The sequence below is a fragment of the Beta vulgaris genome, chromosome 7 (assembly GCF_026745355.1).
Source record: "Beta vulgaris subsp. vulgaris cultivar EL10 chromosome 7, EL10.2, whole genome shotgun sequence".
NCBI lineage: Eukaryota > Viridiplantae > Streptophyta > Magnoliopsida > Caryophyllales > Amaranthaceae > Beta > Beta vulgaris.
This window is the reverse complement of record NC_079208.1, coordinates 55,227,483-55,249,427: the sequence shown is the minus strand read 5'-3', so window position 1 is coordinate 55,249,427 and position 21,945 is coordinate 55,227,483. Positions and strand designations below refer to the sequence as shown.

The 21,945-nt window shown below is 34.7% G+C and overlaps 3 protein-coding genes across 3 annotated transcripts; 2 read left to right on the top strand and 1 right to left on the bottom strand.

Moving 5' to 3' along the window:
• Positions 1–517: 517 nt before the first annotated feature.
• Positions 518–1,075, bottom strand: LOC109135534 (uncharacterized). Its single transcript, XM_019250653.1, has one exon. The coding sequence runs from the start codon at positions 1,073–1,075 to the stop codon at positions 518–520; it is 558 nt and encodes a 185-aa protein (XP_019106198.1).
• Positions 1,076–2,236: 1,161 nt separating this feature from the next.
• LOC104900430 (F-box/kelch-repeat protein At3g23880-like) lies at positions 2,237–3,286 on the top strand. Its single transcript, XM_010687845.1, has one exon. The coding sequence runs from the start codon at positions 2,237–2,239 to the stop codon at positions 3,284–3,286; it is 1,050 nt and encodes a 349-aa protein (XP_010686147.1).
• Positions 3,287–9,636: 6,350 nt separating this feature from the next.
• On the top strand, positions 9,637–13,005 carry LOC104899866 (hypothetical protein). Its single transcript, XM_010687150.4, has 2 exons — positions 9,637–11,078; positions 12,523–13,005. The coding sequence occupies exon 1, from the start codon at positions 9,990–9,992 to the stop codon at positions 11,055–11,057; it is 1,068 nt and encodes a 355-aa protein (XP_010685452.1). The 5' UTR covers positions 9,637–9,989; the 3' UTR covers positions 11,058–11,078; positions 12,523–13,005.
• Positions 13,006–21,945: the final 8,940 nt, after the last annotated feature.

Genomic DNA, 21,945 nt, shown 5'->3' with positions numbered 1-21,945 from the left:
ATTATAACTTGATTGCCTTCAAAATTTTAGTTAATTTTCTAATACTATATTTGAGTTTGACTTTGTTTTAAAGTAATTTATAGAGGGACAGTGAACAATATAACTACTTTCTTCCCTATATAATAGAGATATAAACAATATATGAACCAAAAAAAGACTATGAACACTTCTTGCTATAAATAAGATATTCCTATTCCTATTATAATTCTATTTTTCTTTGAAACAACGATCTTAGTGAATTTACATCTCCAATATTGTTGGATTGTTTATCTATAATCTAACTCTAATTATTCTTATAACCATGCTTTCTTATATCATATCATATAACTAATATATAAAGCATGAGTCCAAAAGTCAGCTCACGAGTTTATGACATTTGGCGTATTCATTGAACGCCACATGTCACACTTATTAAGTGTCATGTTACTTTTCCTAAAATAAATAGAGTTCTAAATTAATTGTTTCTCGACCTCCTTATCATCTTCATGATTCATTAGACAGTCTCTTTCTATGTGGCCTATAGTACGCAAACGTAACAAAACGTTGGAAGACGCTCATACTTTAACTCTACCAACGTTGACTCGCCATTCTTCAAAGCAATTCTTTGAACCCTACGCAACGGTTTAGTGACGTCGAGAAGGATTCTTATTCTAGCCGATTTGTGCCAGCGACTACCATCTGACTCCACCTCAAGGACCTCCCCCATACTTCTCCCTACCGCCCTTACATGCCGATCAGACCGGAATCCCATTGGCATATTATATAGTCTCACCCAAAAGGGGCAAAAAGTTAGATTAATGTTCGAGGGCTGCACTTCTGGATCAATTTCATTCAAGAGAACCAGATTCTGATCAATGGAACAGAAAAGGGCACCGTTGGAGATGGCCCAAACCTGGTTCAAAGTACGTTTTAGAGCCTCAAAATTATACGTTCGAACTATGAGAACTTTGCCCACCAAATATAATTCAAGGTCACTATTGTTATCATCACCGCCAGCATCATCGAAAGCAATTAATTGGTCCTCCACTTCAGTGATCTTGAGATTCGAGACTTTGTTGACAATTTCCTCCGCCATAAGGCTGGCTTCAATCCCAAGGAGGGATCAAAGTCTCGAAGAATCGAGGAGAAAGAATGGACTACCAAGACGGAACACTCAAACCCTAGGGCGCTAGAGAGAGACTAGATTGTTCTAGAAAAGAAAAGAAAAAGAAAATATAGTTATGTGGGATCTTGTTTGATCCATCTGATTTGAACTTTTAGAATATCAACATTTTATAATTTTTAAAAATACAAATTTAGATTTATAATTATTCAAATTTTTGCATCAGAATGCATAAAAAGGTAAGCGTAACTATTATTTATTAGGTTGGGAGGTAGTATAATTTAACATTAATATACTTTCTAGGTAAAAAAAACATATAATTCAAAATCAAATAACATGTGAGCACTCTAAAGGTAAAGAATATATAATTGAAGACATGTCTAATCTTTATCTCTATTATATAAGTCAAGGGAGGAGCTATGATGTCCTCCTTTGAAAAGTCATTTTTGTCCTTAGCTAAATATATAATTGGATATTCAGATTTTCTATAATATATGCTTTCCTAATTTAAAGATGGGGTCAAAATTCTAATGATAAATTAAACTAAATAAGCATCAACAAAGTAACTTAATACAATGAGAAAAATGGTTATTTAATTTTAAAAAAAATTACAAATTTAATTTGACTATAAGACCTTACATTTAAATGTTCATTACAATTTCTAAGCACATTACATTAGTTTGTACAATAATAATTATAAATCACACTTCTAAAATTATATTTAGATGAAATTAATTAACAACAAACACAAACAATAGTACATTCATAAAAGAACACCGGTAGTAATAAAAAATTAATTTCTTTATATAAAATTGAACATGTATTTAAAAAAACAAACGTATTATTGTGAAAATTTTCTCAAAAACAATAGATATTTTTATTCCCCTTTTGTAAAAAAAAAAAATAGTAGTTTTTTTTTTTAAAGATGGAATGCAATCTACGCGATATGAGGAGATATTAGTTATCTTAACTACCACGGAAAAGTGAAAACTTGTGGAAATTCTCTTCTCTCTTCTCTTTTTTTTTTTATTTACGAGGAGACCAACTTCAAACGAGCCGCAATTGAGATTATATATAAAGAAGGGAACGAGAAGTAGTAGTACAGCTCAAGAAATTACGTTACATTCATAAACAATGATGAAATTGCAAGATTTTCCAGAGGATATTCAAGTTAACATCCTCAAAAGATTGCCTCCACCATCTCTTTTATGCTTGATGAGTACATGCAAATCTATGTTTTCTTTAGTAACTAGCCCAACTCTAATGGTTTCATCGTCAACAACTCGAAACACTGGTTATTATCTCTACTCTTCCTGCACTCATGATGGTAAACAAACGTTTTTTCTTGTGAATAAAAGTAAGAAGATCACTAAAATCAATTCTAGTAATGTTACTGTTGATTCAAATCATTACCTAATTGGTTCTTCTCATGGTGTTGTATGCTTTGCTAATATCTTCCATCATCAAGATCTAAACTTGGTTTTATGGAATCCTTCAATAAATAAAAGTTTAAGTATCCCAACACCACTTATCGCAAGTAGTATTCAGAGATCTCATACGTTAGGATTTGGGTTTGATTATTCATGTACTGATTTCAAGGTTGTTAGAATCGTCATAAATCCTACAGAAGATGTGCGTATTTACGCAGATGTTTATGCAGTACATTCGGGTACTTGGAAAAAAGTTACAGGATTACTTTCACGTCCAATATCAAAAATTATAGAACAAGGAGTTTTTATTGATGGTGTTATACATTGGATGTTGAAGATTTCTGCTACAGATTATACAATATTGACATATAATCTTGCTCATGAGATTTTTCATGAGATAGATATACCAGGAGATATAGTTGGTGAAAATATGGGATTGGTATTAAGTAAAGTTGAAAGAAGTGGAAAAGAGAAACTTGCAATTTACCATAATGATTATATATGTAAAATCTGGGTGATGATGGAATATGGTGTACAAAGTTCTTGGGAACTTTTGTGTGAAATTGATTGTGGAGAAGAATATGGGAAGGTTTTGAATGTACAGAATGATAAAGAAATCATGGTGTCAACGAGTTCAGGAAGATTGTTTTTCTTCAATCCAGAAAATAATCAGATATATGATGTTGTTAGACAAGATGAGGTTATGGATTATGTTGGACCGTACATCAAAACCCTAGTTTTGCCAACAGTGTAGATTATAGAAGACTTGGATGTGGCAGAAGAACGTACGCTCGATGTGGAAAAAGATTTCATCGTGAAACTACAGGTCTTATTAGCTAGTATGTCAATATATTTAAATTCATGTGATAGACTATTGACTGTTTACTGTTTACTGTTTACTGTTTACAGTATGTTTATTAAAGTGTGTTACTTTTGATAAGTTTCGTTTAATGTTTATGTTGTGTGCCTTGTGATGTGGTTTGAGGAAATTAATTGTTGATTTTTAGTTAATATGATTAGTTACGCACCCAAGTGCATGTAGAGCATATTTTGAAAAATTATTATTATTTGCTTTCTTATATTTTGCAACTAAAGATTCGTTTTTCAAATTTAAATTTTAAAGGTATATGTTCTTTAAGGTAGATGTTTTTCTTATTATCACCTTTTCTAACATACGTCATTGTATCATTTTTTAGAGTCTATCATTTTGAAAAATCATTGTTATTTGCTTCCTTAACTTTTAAATTCAGTTTAGTTCAATTCTGACAAATTATGTTCAGTTATTCTCCTCACAGATTTTATTCAAATCTGAATTAAGTTCACTTCAATTCGTTACAATTCAGTCCAAAAAAAAAAAACTGGAGTTCAAATGGACTACCTTTTCTTAACTATATAATATGTTTTCATAAAATAAAACTATAGCTACTTTCGATAGTATCATAATTGTATATTAACAATGTATTGCTCATGTAGAAGAATAGTCTAATTCAGTCCAAAACAAAAAAAATATTCTGGAGTTCAAATGGACTACCTTTCCTTAACTATATAATATGTTTTCATAAAATAAAGAATAGTCTACACATCACTACAATTTCGCATGAAGGCGGTCGAAGTCAATCCGAGAGAGCTTCAAAAGATAGACCAATCCGAGAGAGATTTAAAAGATTAAAGGATGTGTGCTAAGTTATTCTTTTATTAGCCTGCTTGATTTAGTACTCGCTTTAGCGCCTTCTCTTTCCTCGTGAAGGTAGAATCTATTCACTTACTTGAACTTGCGTAGAGGAGCACACTAAGCCATACCAATTAATAACTAGTCATATATGCACGCAATGTGTGCGTTGACGTATAGACAAGATAATTGGTAGAAAAAATAGCTTTAAATTTTATCTCATCACTAAAACAATGACATGTTTTTTTAACAATTTAAACATTAATTACACAACGTATGTCTATAGTATTGTATAAGGATATAATTGAATTATTATAAATTTCTAATAATTGAGTAAAGTAGCTAAAATCCTTCTTAATCAATTGTAAGTTGTAATCTTTCTTTTTTCTCATGCAAAAATGGTAATCATCAAATGTGCCGCTGAGCACGTGTGACAGACCGTACATTGCCCCACAAATTTTTGGGCCCATATACAATAATTTTATATTAATAGATATTGACTAATTGTACAAACATTCGTCGTTGTTGGTATAAGACTCATTTATCATATTGCATATAGTTTTTATTGTAGCAGTATGATTGATATGAAATTGGGCATTAAATTGATCAAAATACTAGTCTTGATTATTAGATTACGGTTTTGATTCACTTAAATTACTCGAAACTTAATTAATCAAATAATAATTTTTATTGGGCATTTATCATATTGCATATAGTTCAAAATGAATAATGTTTTTCACAAATTTTAGCCCTTGATGAAATTAGACACTTTATGAATAGTAAAATAAGTAATATGGAGAATATGATAAAACCATGAACTTAGTAAGCATTAGAACATTATAATAGATTAGGTAAGACAAGATTGTAACACATGGCTATTCATGTTATAATAAACTCTTGCCTCAATGCGGTGTTATTTTGTGTGAACATTTTTTTATATACAAATTAAATTTAAATTTTAAAAAATTTTGTACTCTTAATATAAATAAAGGGATTAATATAATTTTAATTGAATAGGGCCTATATGATAAATGAAGCGTCCTTGGTAATCATTCTACTACGACGAACCTTATGATTTAGGAAAATTTGACATGGATAATCTAAACTTTTACGCTTCTTCTCAAAATAATCTCAACTTTAAATTATTCATGAATCATCCTAACAAGGTTTATCTCAAAATAAACCGAACTATCTCTTTCACTTATATTGCCTACACTAATCCATTTTAGGTTTATAATATATAGCATATTAATAGTTCGGATTATTTTGAGAAGGTATCCCTAAATAAAGTTGGAATTATTCTAAATTAATCCAAAGTTGGGATTATTTTTAGAAAACTAGTGAAAGTTGAGATTATTCATGTCAATTTTTCAATTAATTTATCTAAATTCTTATATATTTTATTATTTAGTTAACTTCTATAATCTACATTTAAAATTCATATATACTACCTCCGTTCTTTTTTAATAGTTACACTTTCACTTTTGACACTATTCACAAATTTTCCTTTGACTATCATTTATGATTTATAGAAAGAGAAAATATAGTCATGTGAAGTCTTGTTTGATTCGTCTCAATGTGTACTTTTAAAATATCGACTTTTTTTTATTTTTTACGAATACTAAATTAGAGATATAAAAGCTCAAAGTAGTACATCGGTGTAAGTGTAACTATAAAAAGGAATAGATGTAGTATAATACTCTCTCCGTTTCTTTTTACTTTACTCATTTCACTTTGGGGGAGAACCAAAGAGAAAGTGCAAAAAGTATGAGAGAGAAACTGCATAGAGAAAAATTGGAAAGTGAAAAAGAGAAACTAAAAAGTGGCTTTAAATATTAAAAAGTAGATGAGATGACATGGGTGGAAAAAGAGGAGAAAGTAGATGTGACATATTACCAAAGATATAAAAAACAACAGTGTGCAGATTAAAAAGAAACATAATAAAAAGGAAAGTGTGTAAATTAAAAAGAAACGGAGGGAGTTTGTTTGACAGGAAATATATCATTTATGTAGTACTCCCTCTGTCCTATAATAGTCTGAATACTTTTCTTTTATGTTTGTCCCAAATTAGTTTGAACATTTTCATTTTTTACATTTATTAAAAAATTGGTAAGAAGAAATCCTCTAGGCTGCCCTCGTACAGGGCACCAACCGAGAGGTCCATTACAAGCTCTAGGAGAGGAAGTGAACCCTAGAACTTTTTAGGAAAGATGGGAAAGCTCACCACTTGACTCACTTTAAATATATTATTTCTTTTATACTCTTTTGGCCCACACTCTACCTTATATTGATAGAAAGTTACATAACTTTTTCTCTCTGCTAATAAAAAAAGCCCCACCAATTTCTATGACATTTACTTTATAAATAAAATAATATTGGATAATTACACTACAACTTATCCCCTTAAAATATGTGTCCAAATAAGTATTCATAACATCTTTTTGGAATGGAGGGAGTAATACACTTCAACCTAGACCCATACTACCAAACCAGGGGACAGGGATAGAAAAAAAAAAGTTACACATCGAAAAATAAGAAGGTCGGGTGAATGAGTGGATTTAGAACGTATTCCTAACTATTATAAGTTATAACACGAGATTTTCGAAGAAACTTGTGAGAAAATAAGAGATGTTTAGAAAAAGGTGTAAAATATATGTGTTTGTGTGTTTTATACACCCAGCTTTTTTTATTTGCTACATATTTTACAAATCGATGTCCCTTCTTACCTGCTACATTTGTTTATTTGATAATCATAGTCCACCAAATAATTGGATCATGATATTCCAATACCCCCTTAGAAAAATTATTATTCCCACTTATGAGTCGGAGCACTTGAAAGTGAGTGATGTGATTGATGATTATGGGCTCTGGGATCGGGAGAAATTTGCTTCTCTTGTCCCTCCCCATATAACTTCAATTGTTTTTTCTTCTTTCCTTCCTTCTAATCCTCAACCTAATACTCTTGTGTAGGGTCTGACAGCTGATGGGGAGTATTTAGTCAAGTCAGGGGCCATTTTGGCTCAGGGTCTTCATAACCCGAATTTTGAAAAAGTTGAATTTGCTTGGCTTTGGAAGCTTCATGTTCCTCCCAAAATCAAAAAATTTCTATGGAAAGCTTGTCATGATGGTCTTCCTACAAAGGATAGACTTGAAAAGTGTAAGGTTTTTCTTCCTCAACAATATGTTTTATGTAGTAATGCTCCTGAATCTCTTTCTCACATTTGTTTTGAATGTCCCTTCACTTTAGATGTTTTTGAATGTCTTCATGAAAATGGTGCTTGGCCAAATCTCCCTCAAGAGGTTAACTTTTCTAGTCAGTTTTTTTCGTTATTGGTTAGATTATTGTCATTCTTGAGCTCTCTTTGGAAGTAATAAAAAAAAATTCTTTTATGTGGTGGTTTATCTGGTTCTTTAGAAATATAGTGATTTATAATGATGAAGGCATTTCCCCTCGTCGTGCTAGTTTCGAAATTAATAGTATTTTTGTTCAGTGGTCTAGAGTGGACTTTGATGTAGGCGACTCGTCCTCTACATCCTCTTCCTCTCTCAAGAATAATCCTCCCCCCATTTCTCGAGCGGGCACTAATCTCATCTGGTCTCCCCCTCCTTCCAATTTTTGCAAGCTAAATTTTGATGGTTCTAAACTTAGTAACGGTAATGCCTCTTTAGGCTTTGTGACTAGAAATAGTGATGGAGAAGTTCTTCAAGCTTGTGCTAAGTCTTTGGGGTCTCACGTTTCTATTATCCAAGCTGAGGCTTGGGCTTTTATCTGAACTTATCTGAAACTTAATTTTTTAAGTTGAACAGAACGCACCCTTAGTGAAGGCATTAAGGGAGCCTCTTTCCTTAACATCTCTCAGCTCATTGCAGAAGGCGATAATTTATTAGGGGCCATCAATTCTATGAAGAATTCTATATTTCGTGGCAGATTTCTAACATTATTAAAGATGCGGGTGTGGATGCTCCGCGGTTCCGGATGTGCGAGTTTCGTCACTGCTTTCGTGAAGCTAACAAGGCTGCTGATTTCATGGCTAGAAAGGCGCGTGACTACCCTTCCATGTTTTATTGGTTTCCTCCTTATTGTATGAATTTCTCCTTTATCATCCGAAATGATGTTTTAGGCTGGCCCCCGGACTAGAGTGTTAGTCTAAGCTTGTTCTCCTTATCAAAAAAAAAAAATAGTCACCAAATAATATCAATGTTCCTCTTTATTATATATTGTCGATCATCTTCTTACCTATAACTGCTAAATACTACCTCTATTTCAAAATAATTGACACATTTCTCCGGACACACTTGCCAGCATATAATTTTAACAATTAATATCTTTGGTTCCCTAAATGTAAAATTTTTTAAAAATATTAATATTGTGAAAGTATATATATCAAGACGAATCTAACAAGATCTCACATGACTATATTTTTCCGTAGATACAAATTACAAAACAAAGTGAAAAGAGAGTGTGTGAATAATGTTAAAGTGAAACCATGTCATCTATTTTTCAATAGACGTAGTATTACTATACTTTTTCTCTTTTCCTAAATACTTGTACCCACAACAATATAGCAAGTATTCATAAATAATTATAATCGCATGGTACTCAACCACTCATACTCCCTCTGTCTTTTTCTATATATATATAAAATTGCTACTAATTAACTACTTGTGGGATAACAGGGTACTATTCACATGACAACGTTGACATTTTTCAATTTTATATAAGTAAAGAAAAACATCGTAACACGAAATCTTGTTTGATTCATCTCATTATAATACTTTACAATACATAATTTTCGTGAAAACTGTGAAAAATATGAATATAACTATAGGTGGCAAACTGGTCATACAAGTCGGGTCAACTTTGTGTTCGGGTTATGCTCGGGTCGGGTTCCTTCGGGTACGAGTTAATATCGGGTCAGGTTAGATCGTGTAGGGTTAGATCGGATTTCCCATTTCGCAAATAAATAAAATACACATAAGACTAATGATAAATTAAATAATTAATGGACAATTGCTAAATTATATATAGTATTTCATGACAATATTTTCCTTAAAGTTGTTTACAGAGTAACTAATATGACAACTTTTCGGTCGGGGATGGATTGTGGTCATCATTATCTGGTCAATTTCGGGTCGGGTAGATTCGAATTCGAGTAGACCGAGTTCGTGTCTATTTTAATTCGGGTCGGGTTATTTCGGATTTCAGTTCTATTTCGGGTTGTTATTTTTCGGGTGAATATCGGATTTAGGGTCAGGTCAAGGGATACGAGTCTATTTGTCGGGTATAAATGTAACCATTAAAAAGAGATGAATGGGGAAAAATTACAAAAAAGAGACACAGGGGTATGGACTATGGAGTATGGACTAGGGGTTAAACAATAAGAAGGAAAATGAGCAAGGTATATAGATTCCAAGAAGGACAAGAAAGGAAAGTTTTGGTCTAAATAAATGTATAACCCAATCTCAACCCTATTAGGCTATGATATCATCATATCATCTACTCCCTCCATTAGTCTTAGTCCATTCCAATTTCCCATCTATCTTCCATTCTCCCTTCAACTCTTCAACTAATCTCAACACCAAACTCTTCTCTATTTCTCTTCTCTCTCATCTTCATCTCTCACTTTGTTTCACTACATATTTCTTCTCACAAACCCTGAGAAAACCCAACAACTACTCTTAATCTTTTTCTTTCATGTAAAAAACTGACTGAAAAAACAAATGAATCTGCTGTTTTTATCCCAAATTCTCCCCCAATAAAAAAAAGTTTTGATCTTGAATTTGTGAAATGATCAGAATGTTGCAATCTCACTACATTTTGATCTTCTCCCTTATTTTTTCTCTTCCAATCATCTTCTTTTTTGCTCCTCATTTTCTCTCTCCTCAGCAACTTCCAATCCCTCTACCAGATGAAATTGATGATCTTTCTTTGTTCAATCGTGCAATTTCATCATCATTTTCATCTCCTTCTTCATCAACTTTCTCTTTCTCAAGATTAGGTTCTCATAATCCCACTTTAAAGATCGCATTTTTATTTCTTACAAACACTGATCTTTTTTTTTCACCTTTGTGGGAAGTTTTCTTCAATAGTTCATCACCAAAAAAGTTCAACATATACATTCATGCTGACCCAGATTCTGATGTGAAAGACCCAGGTGGTATTTTCAGAGCTAGATTCATACAAAGTAAGCACACTGAACGATCTTCTGCTACTTTAATATCTGCTGCAAAAAGATTAATGGCTGCTGCAATATTAGATGATCCTTTGAATTATTACTTTGCTTTGATTTCTCAATCATGTATTCCATTGCATTCCTTTGATTATGTTTATAAAACCCTATTGGGGAGTAATCGATTCGGGTTTCGACATGTTCCACATAAGAGTTTTATAGAAATTCTTGACAATGAGACAACTCTTCCTACAAGATATGTTGCTAGAGGGAGGAATGTGATGATGCCTGAGGTTCCCTATGAAAAATTTCGTGTTGGGTCTCAGTTTTTTGTGTTGAATAAGAAGCATGCTTTGATGGTGTTGAAGGATAGGAAATTGTGGAGGAAATTTAGGCTTCCTTGTTATAGGACTGATTCTTGTTACCCTGAGGAGCATTATTTCCCTACATTGTTGTCTATGAAAGATCCTAATGGATGTACTCAGTATACTCTTACAAGGGTTAATTGGACTGGAACTGTTAATGGACACCCACATATGTATCGCCCGCCTGAGGTTACGCCTGAGTTGATCTACACTCTCAGGCAGTCTAATTTTACTAATGATTACTTGTTCGCGAGGAAGTTCTCACCCGATTGCTTGAACCCCTTGATGGAAATGGCTGACACTGTCATCTTCAATGACTGAAGATGTTGATTGTGCTGTCTGGTGAGTGAAGATTTCTTTTCTTTGTTTTCCTGCTTTAGTTATTGGCCTTTAATGTGTTTTTGTTTGATTTGGAGGATACTAGTTACTTACTTGGTTGATGTGTCAACTTTGTAGCCTGTTGTTGCTTGCTTTAGACATGAGAATTGTTTGATTTGATCTGATATGACTTGCATTATAGTGTAGGAAATCGGGAATTATATGGATGTAGTTGTTAGAATTGTAGATTTGTCCTGCTTAGGATGCTTATTAGCAGATTATGAAGCTGCTGTTGGTTGATTCTGGTTCATTTTCGCGTTGTTCTAGTGTAGTTTAAGAAGGTTTCTAGTGAAGATTAGTTTTCTCTTCAGATCCCTGCTTGCTCAGTTTGTGTTTGAAGTATGAACACAAGGTTATCAGGAAGTGACTTTTAAGGAATGTCCTGTGAAATCATTGGATTTCGGCTACTTAAAGTTGCAAGTGTTCACTAGCTAATAATTCAATGATAAAAGTCATTCATTTTGAAGCTCTTTGATGATGTTGGTGACCACAGATTTTGTTTCTGCCCATATTCTTGTTGTCAATTGTCATCTTTCATTGATTAGCTAAGGTAGTGCTTAGTAATAAATGACTACAAATTAGCTTAACTATAGAAAGAAAGTAAAGCAAAGGATAGTGGTCCATACTCCATCAGATGTGAACAAGATTGGGATTTACTGCTTTCCTGCAAAGTTAACTGATGAATGAGGTACTCATTCCTCTTTTTATACTTGTCCTGTTGATCGGAACCCCACATTTTTCCTTTGCCGCTATCAAATCCCCGAGGCTAAAGGGCAACCTCCTTGAGTTTTAGACCTTTTTATTACATTCACTAAAACATTACACATTCTGGCCTCTTAAGCTTCTGTTGTGTATGTTAATTCGAGTTAGTTTGAAGCTACAGTTTCTTGTTTATTATTTAATAACTTATTAGTTAGTATATGATAATGTTGCAAGATTTCATCATTGAACATGCTGAATGTTTTGGTTACTTTAGATAGAAACTGTATAGGTTGCTTGTCATCTTCCAATTATTGGTCAAAATAGGAATTAGTCATATATGATGACAAATTAGCATAGCTGTAGAGCGAAAGCAAAAGGGAACATAGTGGTCCATTAGATGTGAAAAAGACATGGATTTCCTGCTTTCCTGCAAAGCTGAGGAATTGATGATATAATTCATTTCCATTTTTATTTCTTCTTCCCGCTTCTGTGCTAATAAAGCTCAGAAATGGCTGGAACTTGAGGTTTCCCCGTTTCCGCCACCTTTCGGCTTCCAGAGCCAGAGTATTTTTCTTGCTAAATACTAAATGGCAACACCCTAGTATTTGTAGAACCTATCATTGTTTTACCTATTATTAGTATTAAAAAATTTGTTGTTCATGCTGATCTCAGTTTAACTTAATTTGTTTCTGCCAATCCGTTTCAGGTCTAAAATTTTATTCCTTTGAAGTGGGAGAAGATCTGTTTTAGCAACCTCTAAGATGCTTTCCCTCATACCAACTACCTTGAAGGTGGTCAATGCAAGAATCAACTACCGACAACCAAACTACACTACCGGTATGTTGGTTCAGAAATCTCTTGAATTGTACCATATCACGAGCTCCATGACATTAAGAATTTGTCACTCGTTGTTGTTAGAATCGCTAGTATTTCTGTACATATATGGTAAAGAATGTTTTTGTACCATATCATATCAAGTAGCGTGAATATTTGATGAGGGCGAAGGGGCTATCGACTTTTGTTGATATGTAGTGGAATGTGAATGTCCTTTGCTCTTAAACCCGTCCCCTCAATGTAGGGATAGTGAGAATTCAAAAGTTAGAATCTCGTACTGTTGTTATATACTTCTATAAGATATGCTCAATTAGAATTGAAATGATGCTGCAAATCTGCAATGCTTTGTTGTTTATCTTTTGTTCAAATCTTTCTTGTTTTGACCCTTGTTTTGTGGTCATTATATCAATACTTTTGACTATATTTGAGAATTGATGCTAGATGAAGCTTATTTTATTACAAGTTGATATTAGGTTGATGTTTATGTAAGGTGTTCTTTGAATAATGACACATTCAACTTCAGACATACCCTACTTTATTATAGTATATATATTTTGATGTTGCCATTTTGTTAATTGTTGTTGTCAAGTATGTGGATCTTTGTTTTTGTAGCTATTATACTTTACTAATAGTAAATGCTACTTATGCTAAGTAGTTGATGTGAAAATTAATTTAATGATGCATAACGTCACTTTGTGCACCTACTAAAATTGAGTTAGGATAATGTACTCAATTATTTGTACTTTTATAAGGTCTCCTTACACTCATTTGAGAGCATATGTTGGAACATGTATTAAGGATGTCTTGGCCTAGTGGTTAAAATTGAGGTATTCTGAATGATAGGTCACAGGTTCGAATTCCCCTCTCTTTCTTTGTACTTTATACTGTCTTCGTGGCTTATATGGATATAAAAAAAATATAAATTAGAACATGTGTTTTTACAAGATGGAATGCAATTACTACATAACAGATGGAAAGTTCTTAATCCATTTATAGATTTGTGGAGTAGTTAATGACACACCACTAACCAAAAGGGACAAAAAGAAACAGGTTTATAATATTTTGGCAAACATGCATATCCTTTTTCTTTATTTATTTTATTTTATAAATGAAGTATCAACCCGTTGTTAGTGTGACACGTTGCTTCCTCAAATGATTATGTAGCATTATAAGTAATTTCATATATGAATTCAGAATTATTAGTAACACCATTTGTACTTGTTAGTAACCTTAGGACGGACATTGCTACACGTACCTACTGGGTAGGCAACCTACTAATAATATAACATTAAAAATTAATAAGTATGTTGAATTGGATTTCATTATCATAACGTTCAACAAGTCTTTATTAATGATGGGTAGTCTACCCGGTGGGTAGACAAATTTTCCTTCTTAGGACTCGTATATGAATTAATAACCTTAGTATCTCTATCAAAGAAAATCTGAACTCATTTTATGCCCATTTACTTGCAATATTTCTGCCTTTCAAATCTTTGAATTCTTTTGTCACGTTTTTAATACTTTCTTTGTTTTGCAATAAGTATAATAAGAGAGAAGACAAGATAAAAACGATCCATGTAATGAAGAGAGATACAAAGAAAATTCAATGGCAAATAGAGTAATGTTGCATATATTTTGAGACTTTCGAAAATGGTAAGTGTTGTATTTATTTTATAACGAGAAGAGTATTAAGTTTTTTTTTAATTTTCGATAAAAAAAATGAGTGGTCCATATCCATTTATTCATTTCTATCATCCTACGTAATTACTAGTACAAGCTGAAAAAAGGCTTTAATAAAAAGTGTTACAGAAGACCAGAAGTTACACGAGGTAGGGAAAGTGGGCCTAACAAAACCAATGAAGTTGACATACGAATGTACGATTGCTTTTGAATGGTTTGGTGAGTTGATGACAACTTATGATAGCAATCAGCCAACAAAGAGGTGACCTAAATTCAATTAATTAGGAATTTAATTGATTGCATAATAACAACACAAATTAGGAACATTAAGCACCTACTTTGGCTATTTGTCACCCATTGTCTACCGGTACGTAAATATGGAATTTTTTTTTTGAGGGGGTAAATTTGGATATTTTCGTAGTGAAAATATATTTGGATCATCTTAATTAGTAGCCTACACGATTATACCCCCTCCTTTGCAAGCATTTATTATGTGAATTAAAAATTCACGACTATCACGTTTAATTAATCAGGATTACGCTTAATAGGTTAGAGGAAAAAGAAGTAAACATAATTGGTTTTATTTATTAATCAGGATCACATAAATGTAATGGTTTTGAAACACCTAATTATTTCTCCCTCTTTTGAGTTTTCCTATTTGTTCATATCTTTTGAACTTATATCAAGATATAAGACAATAAGAGTTACGTGTATAAGTCTTTTATTTAACGGTTTTTCACCAAATATCCCTGACAAATTTAAAAATTCACCATATACCCTCAATGTTCCGAAAATTCATCATATACCCTTGAGTTTTCGAAAACGATCACCAAATACCATTTTTCTAACTTCCGTTAACTCACCGTTAGCATTATTTATGATTTTGCCATCATTAAGCCCTAATTCTAATCTAATCCTAACTCTAATCTAATCCTAACTCTTACTCTAATCCTACACCTAAACCCTAACCCCACCCCTAACCCTAATTCCTTGGCAGCCCCCACCCACCCAGCCCCCACCCCTCTCCCTCCCCCACCGCTGCAGCACCCCCCACCACCACATCACCCCTCACTCTCCCCTTCCTCCTCTTCGTTCACCGACGATTCCCCCACCCCATCTTCGTTCACCGACGATTCCCCCACCCCCTCTTCATTCACCGGCGATTCCCCCACTCCTTCTTCGTTCACCGGCGATTCCCTCACACCCTCTTCGTTCACCGTCGATTCCCCCACCCCTTCTTCATTCACCGTTGGCCTCCCCCACCCCCTGCGTTAGGGTTAATCGAAAATTCGACCCACCCCCTCTTCCTTCACCACCGGCCTCCCCCACCCCATGCGTTAAGGTTAATCGAAAATTTCGACCCACCCCATCTTCGTTCATCACCGGCCTCCCTCACCCTCTGCCTTAGGGTTAATCGAAGAAATCCGACCCACCCCCTCCCCCACTCCTCTCTTCTTCTCTAATGAAAAAATTCGGTTAGGTTAGAATTCCAATCAGGTGTGGTGGCAGGTGATGCGACGGTGAACGAAGAGGGGGAGAGGGAGGGGTGTTGCGGCGGTGGGGACTGGGTGGGGGCTGCCAAGGAATTAGGGTTAAGGGTGGGGTTAGGATTAGGGTGAAGGTTTGATTAGGTTTTGGCTTAATGATGGCAAAATCATAAATAACGCTAACGGTGAGTTAACGAAAGTTAGAAAAAGGGCATTTGGTGAACGTTTTCGAAAACTCAAGGGTATATGGTGATTTTTGGAATATTCAGGGTATATGGTGAATTTTTAAATTTGTCGGGATATTTGGTGAAAAAATTGTTTATTTAATCATTGGAACCAAACGGGTATGAGGTAATAATGGTCATGAAGACAAGAATCATCTAATAGGAACAAGTTTTGAGCTCTACTCTGTTAGATCTAGAAAAAGGGTGAAGAAGATGAATACTATGAATAACGAATCTTCTAGGCGTGTGTAGACACTTTCCCAAAAGTGATATTCCGACCCTATACGAAGCACGGGTTGCACGGAATTCAACTTCGAGATACAAAGAAGAACAACAAGAGTCACGCTCGTATGAATCTTGTCAAAATGAAAATAAGTTTTTGTGAATTTTGTTTGATGATCAATCTCAAGTATTCTTAGAGAGAGAAAGAGAGTGCTCTTTTAGAGAATAATAAAATCAGAATCATCCCATTCATCTGTGGTATAAAACCACTCTTATACACGCCAAAACAAAGAAGAAACCGTCAAACCGCTCATATATTGCAAACTGAACAACAGAAGCACGCGCAAGCAGGAAGCCTGTCGCGAGTCGCGAGAGGGTCGCGAGCGGGTCGCGACAGGTATCCCGAGTCTCGAGCAGCAATCTGTCATCGCCCTCCTTGGGTCGCGAGTGGACCGCGACAGAAGTCGCGAGTCGCGAACAGTAGTCTGACGCTACCACCCTGAGCTTGTTTGTACTTGTTTTCTTCCTTACTTCAAATCTTACGATTATTCCATTGTTTACTATACCATAAACAACCTATGTGTATACTTAACGCAACTTGAATAACGACACCATAACCAAGTAATTCAAGTTATACATTACATGAATTTATCAACCAAATACTCTAAATTATCAACAATCCTCCCCCATTTAGAGTATTCTAATAGATAATAAGCACTAAACACCATCAAAACAAAACAATCTCATGCATAAATGAAAGTGTATAAAACTTGACCTTTCATATAGTAAAGTACACATTTCAAATTTCCGTATCCAATTGGTGTCGATAACGATTGAACCAATTTCAATACATAATGGAAACCCGAAGATACAATACACACAAGATAAAATTTACTTAAACTCATTATAAACCGACACATAAAGCCTTGTGTCCATATCTATTCATAAGTGTATCAAAGCTATGCCCCACTAGCTCCTTGAAGCGGCTAAACTTCACACTTACATAGGTAGATCTCTAAAATACATGCTACTGTGAAAAGCATAAACAAGAGACCTATTAAGTTATACAACCTCCTTATACAACACAGTTATAGAACTATAAACTTAGGATGAATAAAAGTTCTACAATCATCTAAATGAAGAAATTAATCTTATTGAACTTAAGACCCAACGTCATATTGGGCGTTAAGTTAAGATTCCCTCATTCGTGATTCTCGAGGGGCTCCAATCCTAAACCGATTGCCATCCTCTTTACATTATCTCTAGCCAAGGCCTTTGTAAAACAATCCGCTAGATTATACGTTGTACGTACATAGTCAACAGTGATTACACTATCCTTGATAAGTCCTTGGATGTAGCTATGCCGCACACCAATATGTCTTGACTTACCATTATAGACTTGACTATATGCTCTTGCCAAAGCAGCATCGTTATCACAATGAATCGCTATGGGCTATCGGTTTTGGCAACAAAGGAATCTCAATCATGAGATTCTTCAACCACTCCGCCTCTTTGCTTGCGGAAGATAAAGCAATGAATTCCGAAGTCATGGAGGAATCCGCTATGCAAGTTTGTTTCTTGGAAGCCCAAGATATAGCACCTCCCCCAAGTAGAAATACCCATCCACTTGTAGAAGATGATCTTCTTTGTTAGAGATCCAACTTGCATCCGAATACCCTTCTAAAACCGAAGGATATCCACTGTAGGATAAACCATAATCCTTGGTTTTTCCTAAGTACCTTAACACACGACGAATAGCTTGCCAATGTTGTACACTAGGATTACTAGTATACCTACTGAGTTTGCCTACCGCAAATGCGATATCCGGCCTAGTACTCGTCATTGCATACATCAAACATCCAATCACCCTTGAATACTCAAGTTGAGATACAGCACTACCTACATTAGGTAGTAATTTCTCACTAGGTCCATTGGAGTTGACACAAAAGAGCAACCACTAACATCGAATTTCTTAAGAACCTTTTCAATGTAGTGAGATTGAGACAAACTCAATTTTCCTTTGCTTCTTTTAATTCTAATTCCTAGAATGACATCCGCCTCCCCCAAATCTTTCATTGAGAACTTAGACGATAGAAAAGATTTAGTCCACTCAACTTGGGATAAATCAGTTCCAAAAATTAGCATGTCATCTACATATAAGCAAATCATAACACCATGACCATTGTCATCAAATTTGCTATATACACACTTATCTGAATTGTTCAATTTGAATCCATTAGACAACACTACTCATCAAATTTTTGATGCCATTGCTTAGGTGCTTGTTTTAGCCCATACAAAGATCTAATTAGTTTGCAAACTTTTTGTTCTTGACCTTTGACAACAAATCCAACCGGTTGTCTCATGTAAACCTCCTCATCTAATTCTCCATACAAGAACGCAGTCTTGACATCCATTTGATGGATCACAAGATTATGAATTGCTGCAAGGGCAATCAATAATCTTATAGTGGAGATTCGAGCTACAGGTGCATATGTATCGAAATAATCGATACCCGGCTTTTGAGAAAAGCCTTGTGCCACTAACCGGGCTTTGAACTTGTCAATAGTTCCATCGATTTTCATTTTCTCTTGAAAATCCATTTGCACCCTATTGGTTTACATTTAGGAGGTAGTCCGCTAAAACCCATGTGTTATTCCCCATGATTGAGTCCATTTCATCATCAATAGCTTCTTTCCAAAATGAAGCATCTTGAGATTGCATGGCCTCATCATATGTTAAAGGATCCCCTTCCACATTATAGACATATGGAAATTTAGTCAAAACACTATCTCTTGATCCTTCAACCAAATATACATGAAAATCGGGCCAAAAGATTTCTCTTTCCTTACCCGTTTACTTCTCCTTGGTTGAGTTGATGTAGATGCAACATTTTCATCTAGAATTTGTTCATCTAACTCATGATCATCGTTTTGATCAATCTCTTGAATTTCGGTACTTGGAGTTATATCCTTTGGTCTAGGAACCGATGAATATCTATTTTCATCAAAAATTGCATCCCTTGACTCCACAATAGTGTGAACCGACCAAAAGTCGTTTTGTTCTATAACATAGAACCTATAGGATTTGCTATGAGAAGCATATCCTATAAAGATGCATTCAACTCCTCTTTCACCTAACTTTTTACGTTTAGGTTCCGGCACTTTCACTATTGCCCTACATCCCCAAACTCTAATGTAACTTAGATTTGGTTTTCTTTTGTACCATAATTCATAAGGGGTTACTTTGTTCTTTTTCATAGGAACACGATTAAGATGTAACAAGCGGTTAAAACCGCTTCACCCCAAAAACCATCACTCAAACCCGAGTAGGATAACATAGAATTTACCATTTCTTGTAAAGTTCTATTTTTTCTTTCCGCTACACCATTTTGTTGTGGTGTATAAGCCGCGGTTGTTTCATGTATAATTCCTAAAGCTTGGAAATAACTAGGATTATGAAATTCACCACCTCTATCGGTTCTAAACCGTTTAACCTTGTCACTTAGTTGCAATTCTACTTCATTTTTATAGATCTCAAATTTTTCTAGGGCTTCATCTTTAGTAGACAATAGATATACATAACAAAATCGTGAATGATCATCAATAAATGTTACTATATATTTTTTGTTTCCTAAAGAAGGTGTACTATGAAAATCACAAAGATCACTATGTACCAAATCAAGCAATTTAGTATCTCTTTCCACATTATTAGGGAAAGAACACCTAGTTATTTTGGTAAGCATGCATGTTTACACTTCTCAATACTTGGATCAAAAGCAGGAATTAAATCATCCTTAGCCATAGAATATAATTTTCTATAATTAACATGACCAAGTCTTAAATGCCAAAGAGAAGAATTATCATTAATAACACACACATTGTTCACTAAAGCATTTGAAATGCTAAGTTTAAACATACCATTACACAAATAACCAAGTCCAACAAACAAACCACCCTTAGATAATATAAATTTGTCCGACTCAAAAACCATTTTAAAACCTATTCGATTCAAGATAGCTCCTGACACTAGATTACGCCTAAGTTCCGGAGCAAATACAACATCTCTTAACACTAGAGATTTGCCGGAACTAAAGACCAACTCTACTTGTCCTACACCGAGAACTTGAGCTGTAGAGTCATTCCCCATGTATAGAACTTCTCCATTGTCCACCTCCTTGAAGGTTTTGAATGAAGACCGCTCCTTGCACACATGCCTTGAAGCTCCTGAATCGATATACCATGAACAATCATCCTGTACACAAAAGATTTCAGAAATCATACACATATAATTCAACTTGAATTACATGAAAGTTGTGTACAAGTACCTTGTTTGGCTTGGGATTGGCTAGACTCGCCTTTCCCTCCACCTTGCTCATTCTTTTTGTTCATTTTCCTCTTCCATAGGAAGCAATCCTTTTTGAAGTGTCCGGGCTTGCCACACTCCCAACAACCACGTTGTTGAACACCTCCACCATTCTTAGGCTTCTTAAAGTTGTTGCCTTTGGTGAAAGTATTACCCTCTTCTTAGGATTTGAGTCTTTGAACTTTCCATCCTCCACCATGTTAATGGTAGAAGAATTAGGATTTACCTCCTTTTCCATCTTGAACCCGAATGCCCTCTTCAATCCGAAGATGAGCACCCAATTGTTCCACATTTATATCATCTTTCCTATGTTTAAGAGTATTTCTAACATCCTTCCAACTTGGTGGTAATTTGTCTATTATTGAAGATAAATAAAAGTTTCATCCATACTAATTTGTGTTGTTTAAAACTTCCTAAAATCCTTTGAATTTCATGGAATTGTTCCATCACAGGCCTTGTTTCATTCATCTTAAAGTTATTGAAATTACTAACTAAGAACTTCTTACTAGATGCATCTTCGGCCATGTACTTTGACTCAAGGTCATCCCAAAGCATTTTAGCGGATTCATAAAATTGATAAACATCAAATAAAGTGTCAGACATACCGTTTAAATGTGACCACGACATATATAATCGTCATTCTCCCACTTGTTCCTTCTCCTTGAGGCCTCCAAAGTTTCCTCTTCCACAAACTCGGGTTTTGGAGTACTCAAAACATATGCCACCGAAAGAGAAGTGAGAAGAAAATGCATCTTCTTTTGCCATCTACGGAATCCCACACCCTCAAACTTCTCAAGTTTCTGAAAATTCGAAGTCATTTCACGTACCGTAGCCATCTTCAAGAAATATCAAAGTGATATTCCGACCCTATACGAAGCACGGGTTGCACGGAATTCAACTTCGAGATACAAAGAAGAACAACAAGAGTCACGCTCGTATGAATCTTGTCAAAATGAAAATAAGTTTTTGTGAATTTTGTTTGATGATCAATCTCAAGTATTCTTAGAGAGAGAAAGAGAGTGCTCTTTTAGAGAATAATAAAATCAGAATCATCCCATTCATCTGTGGTATAAAACCACTCTTATACACGCCAAAACAAAGAAGAAACCGTCAAACCGCTCATATATTGCAAACTGAACAACAGAAGCACGCGCAAGCAGGAAGCCTGTCGCGAGTCGCGAGAGGGTCGCGACAGGTATCCCGAGTCGCGAGCAGCAATCTGTCATCGCCCTCCTTGGGTCGCGAGTGGACCGCGACAGAAGTCGCGAGTCGCGAACAGTAGTCTGACGCTACCACCCTGAGCTTGTTTGTACTTGT

Bases quoted from the DNA above. Each gene is read 5' to 3' on its own strand.
- LOC104900430 (XM_010687845.1), top strand. From the start codon at position 2,237: ATGATGAAATTGCAAGATTTTCCAGAGGATATTCAAGTTAACATCCTC.
- LOC104899866 (XM_010687150.4), top strand. From the start codon at position 9,990: ATGATCAGAATGTTGCAATCTCACTACATTTTGATCTTCTCCCTTATT.
- LOC109135534 (XM_019250653.1), bottom strand. From the start codon at position 1,075: ATGGCGGAGGAAATTGTCAACAAAGTCTCGAATCTCAAGATCACTGAA.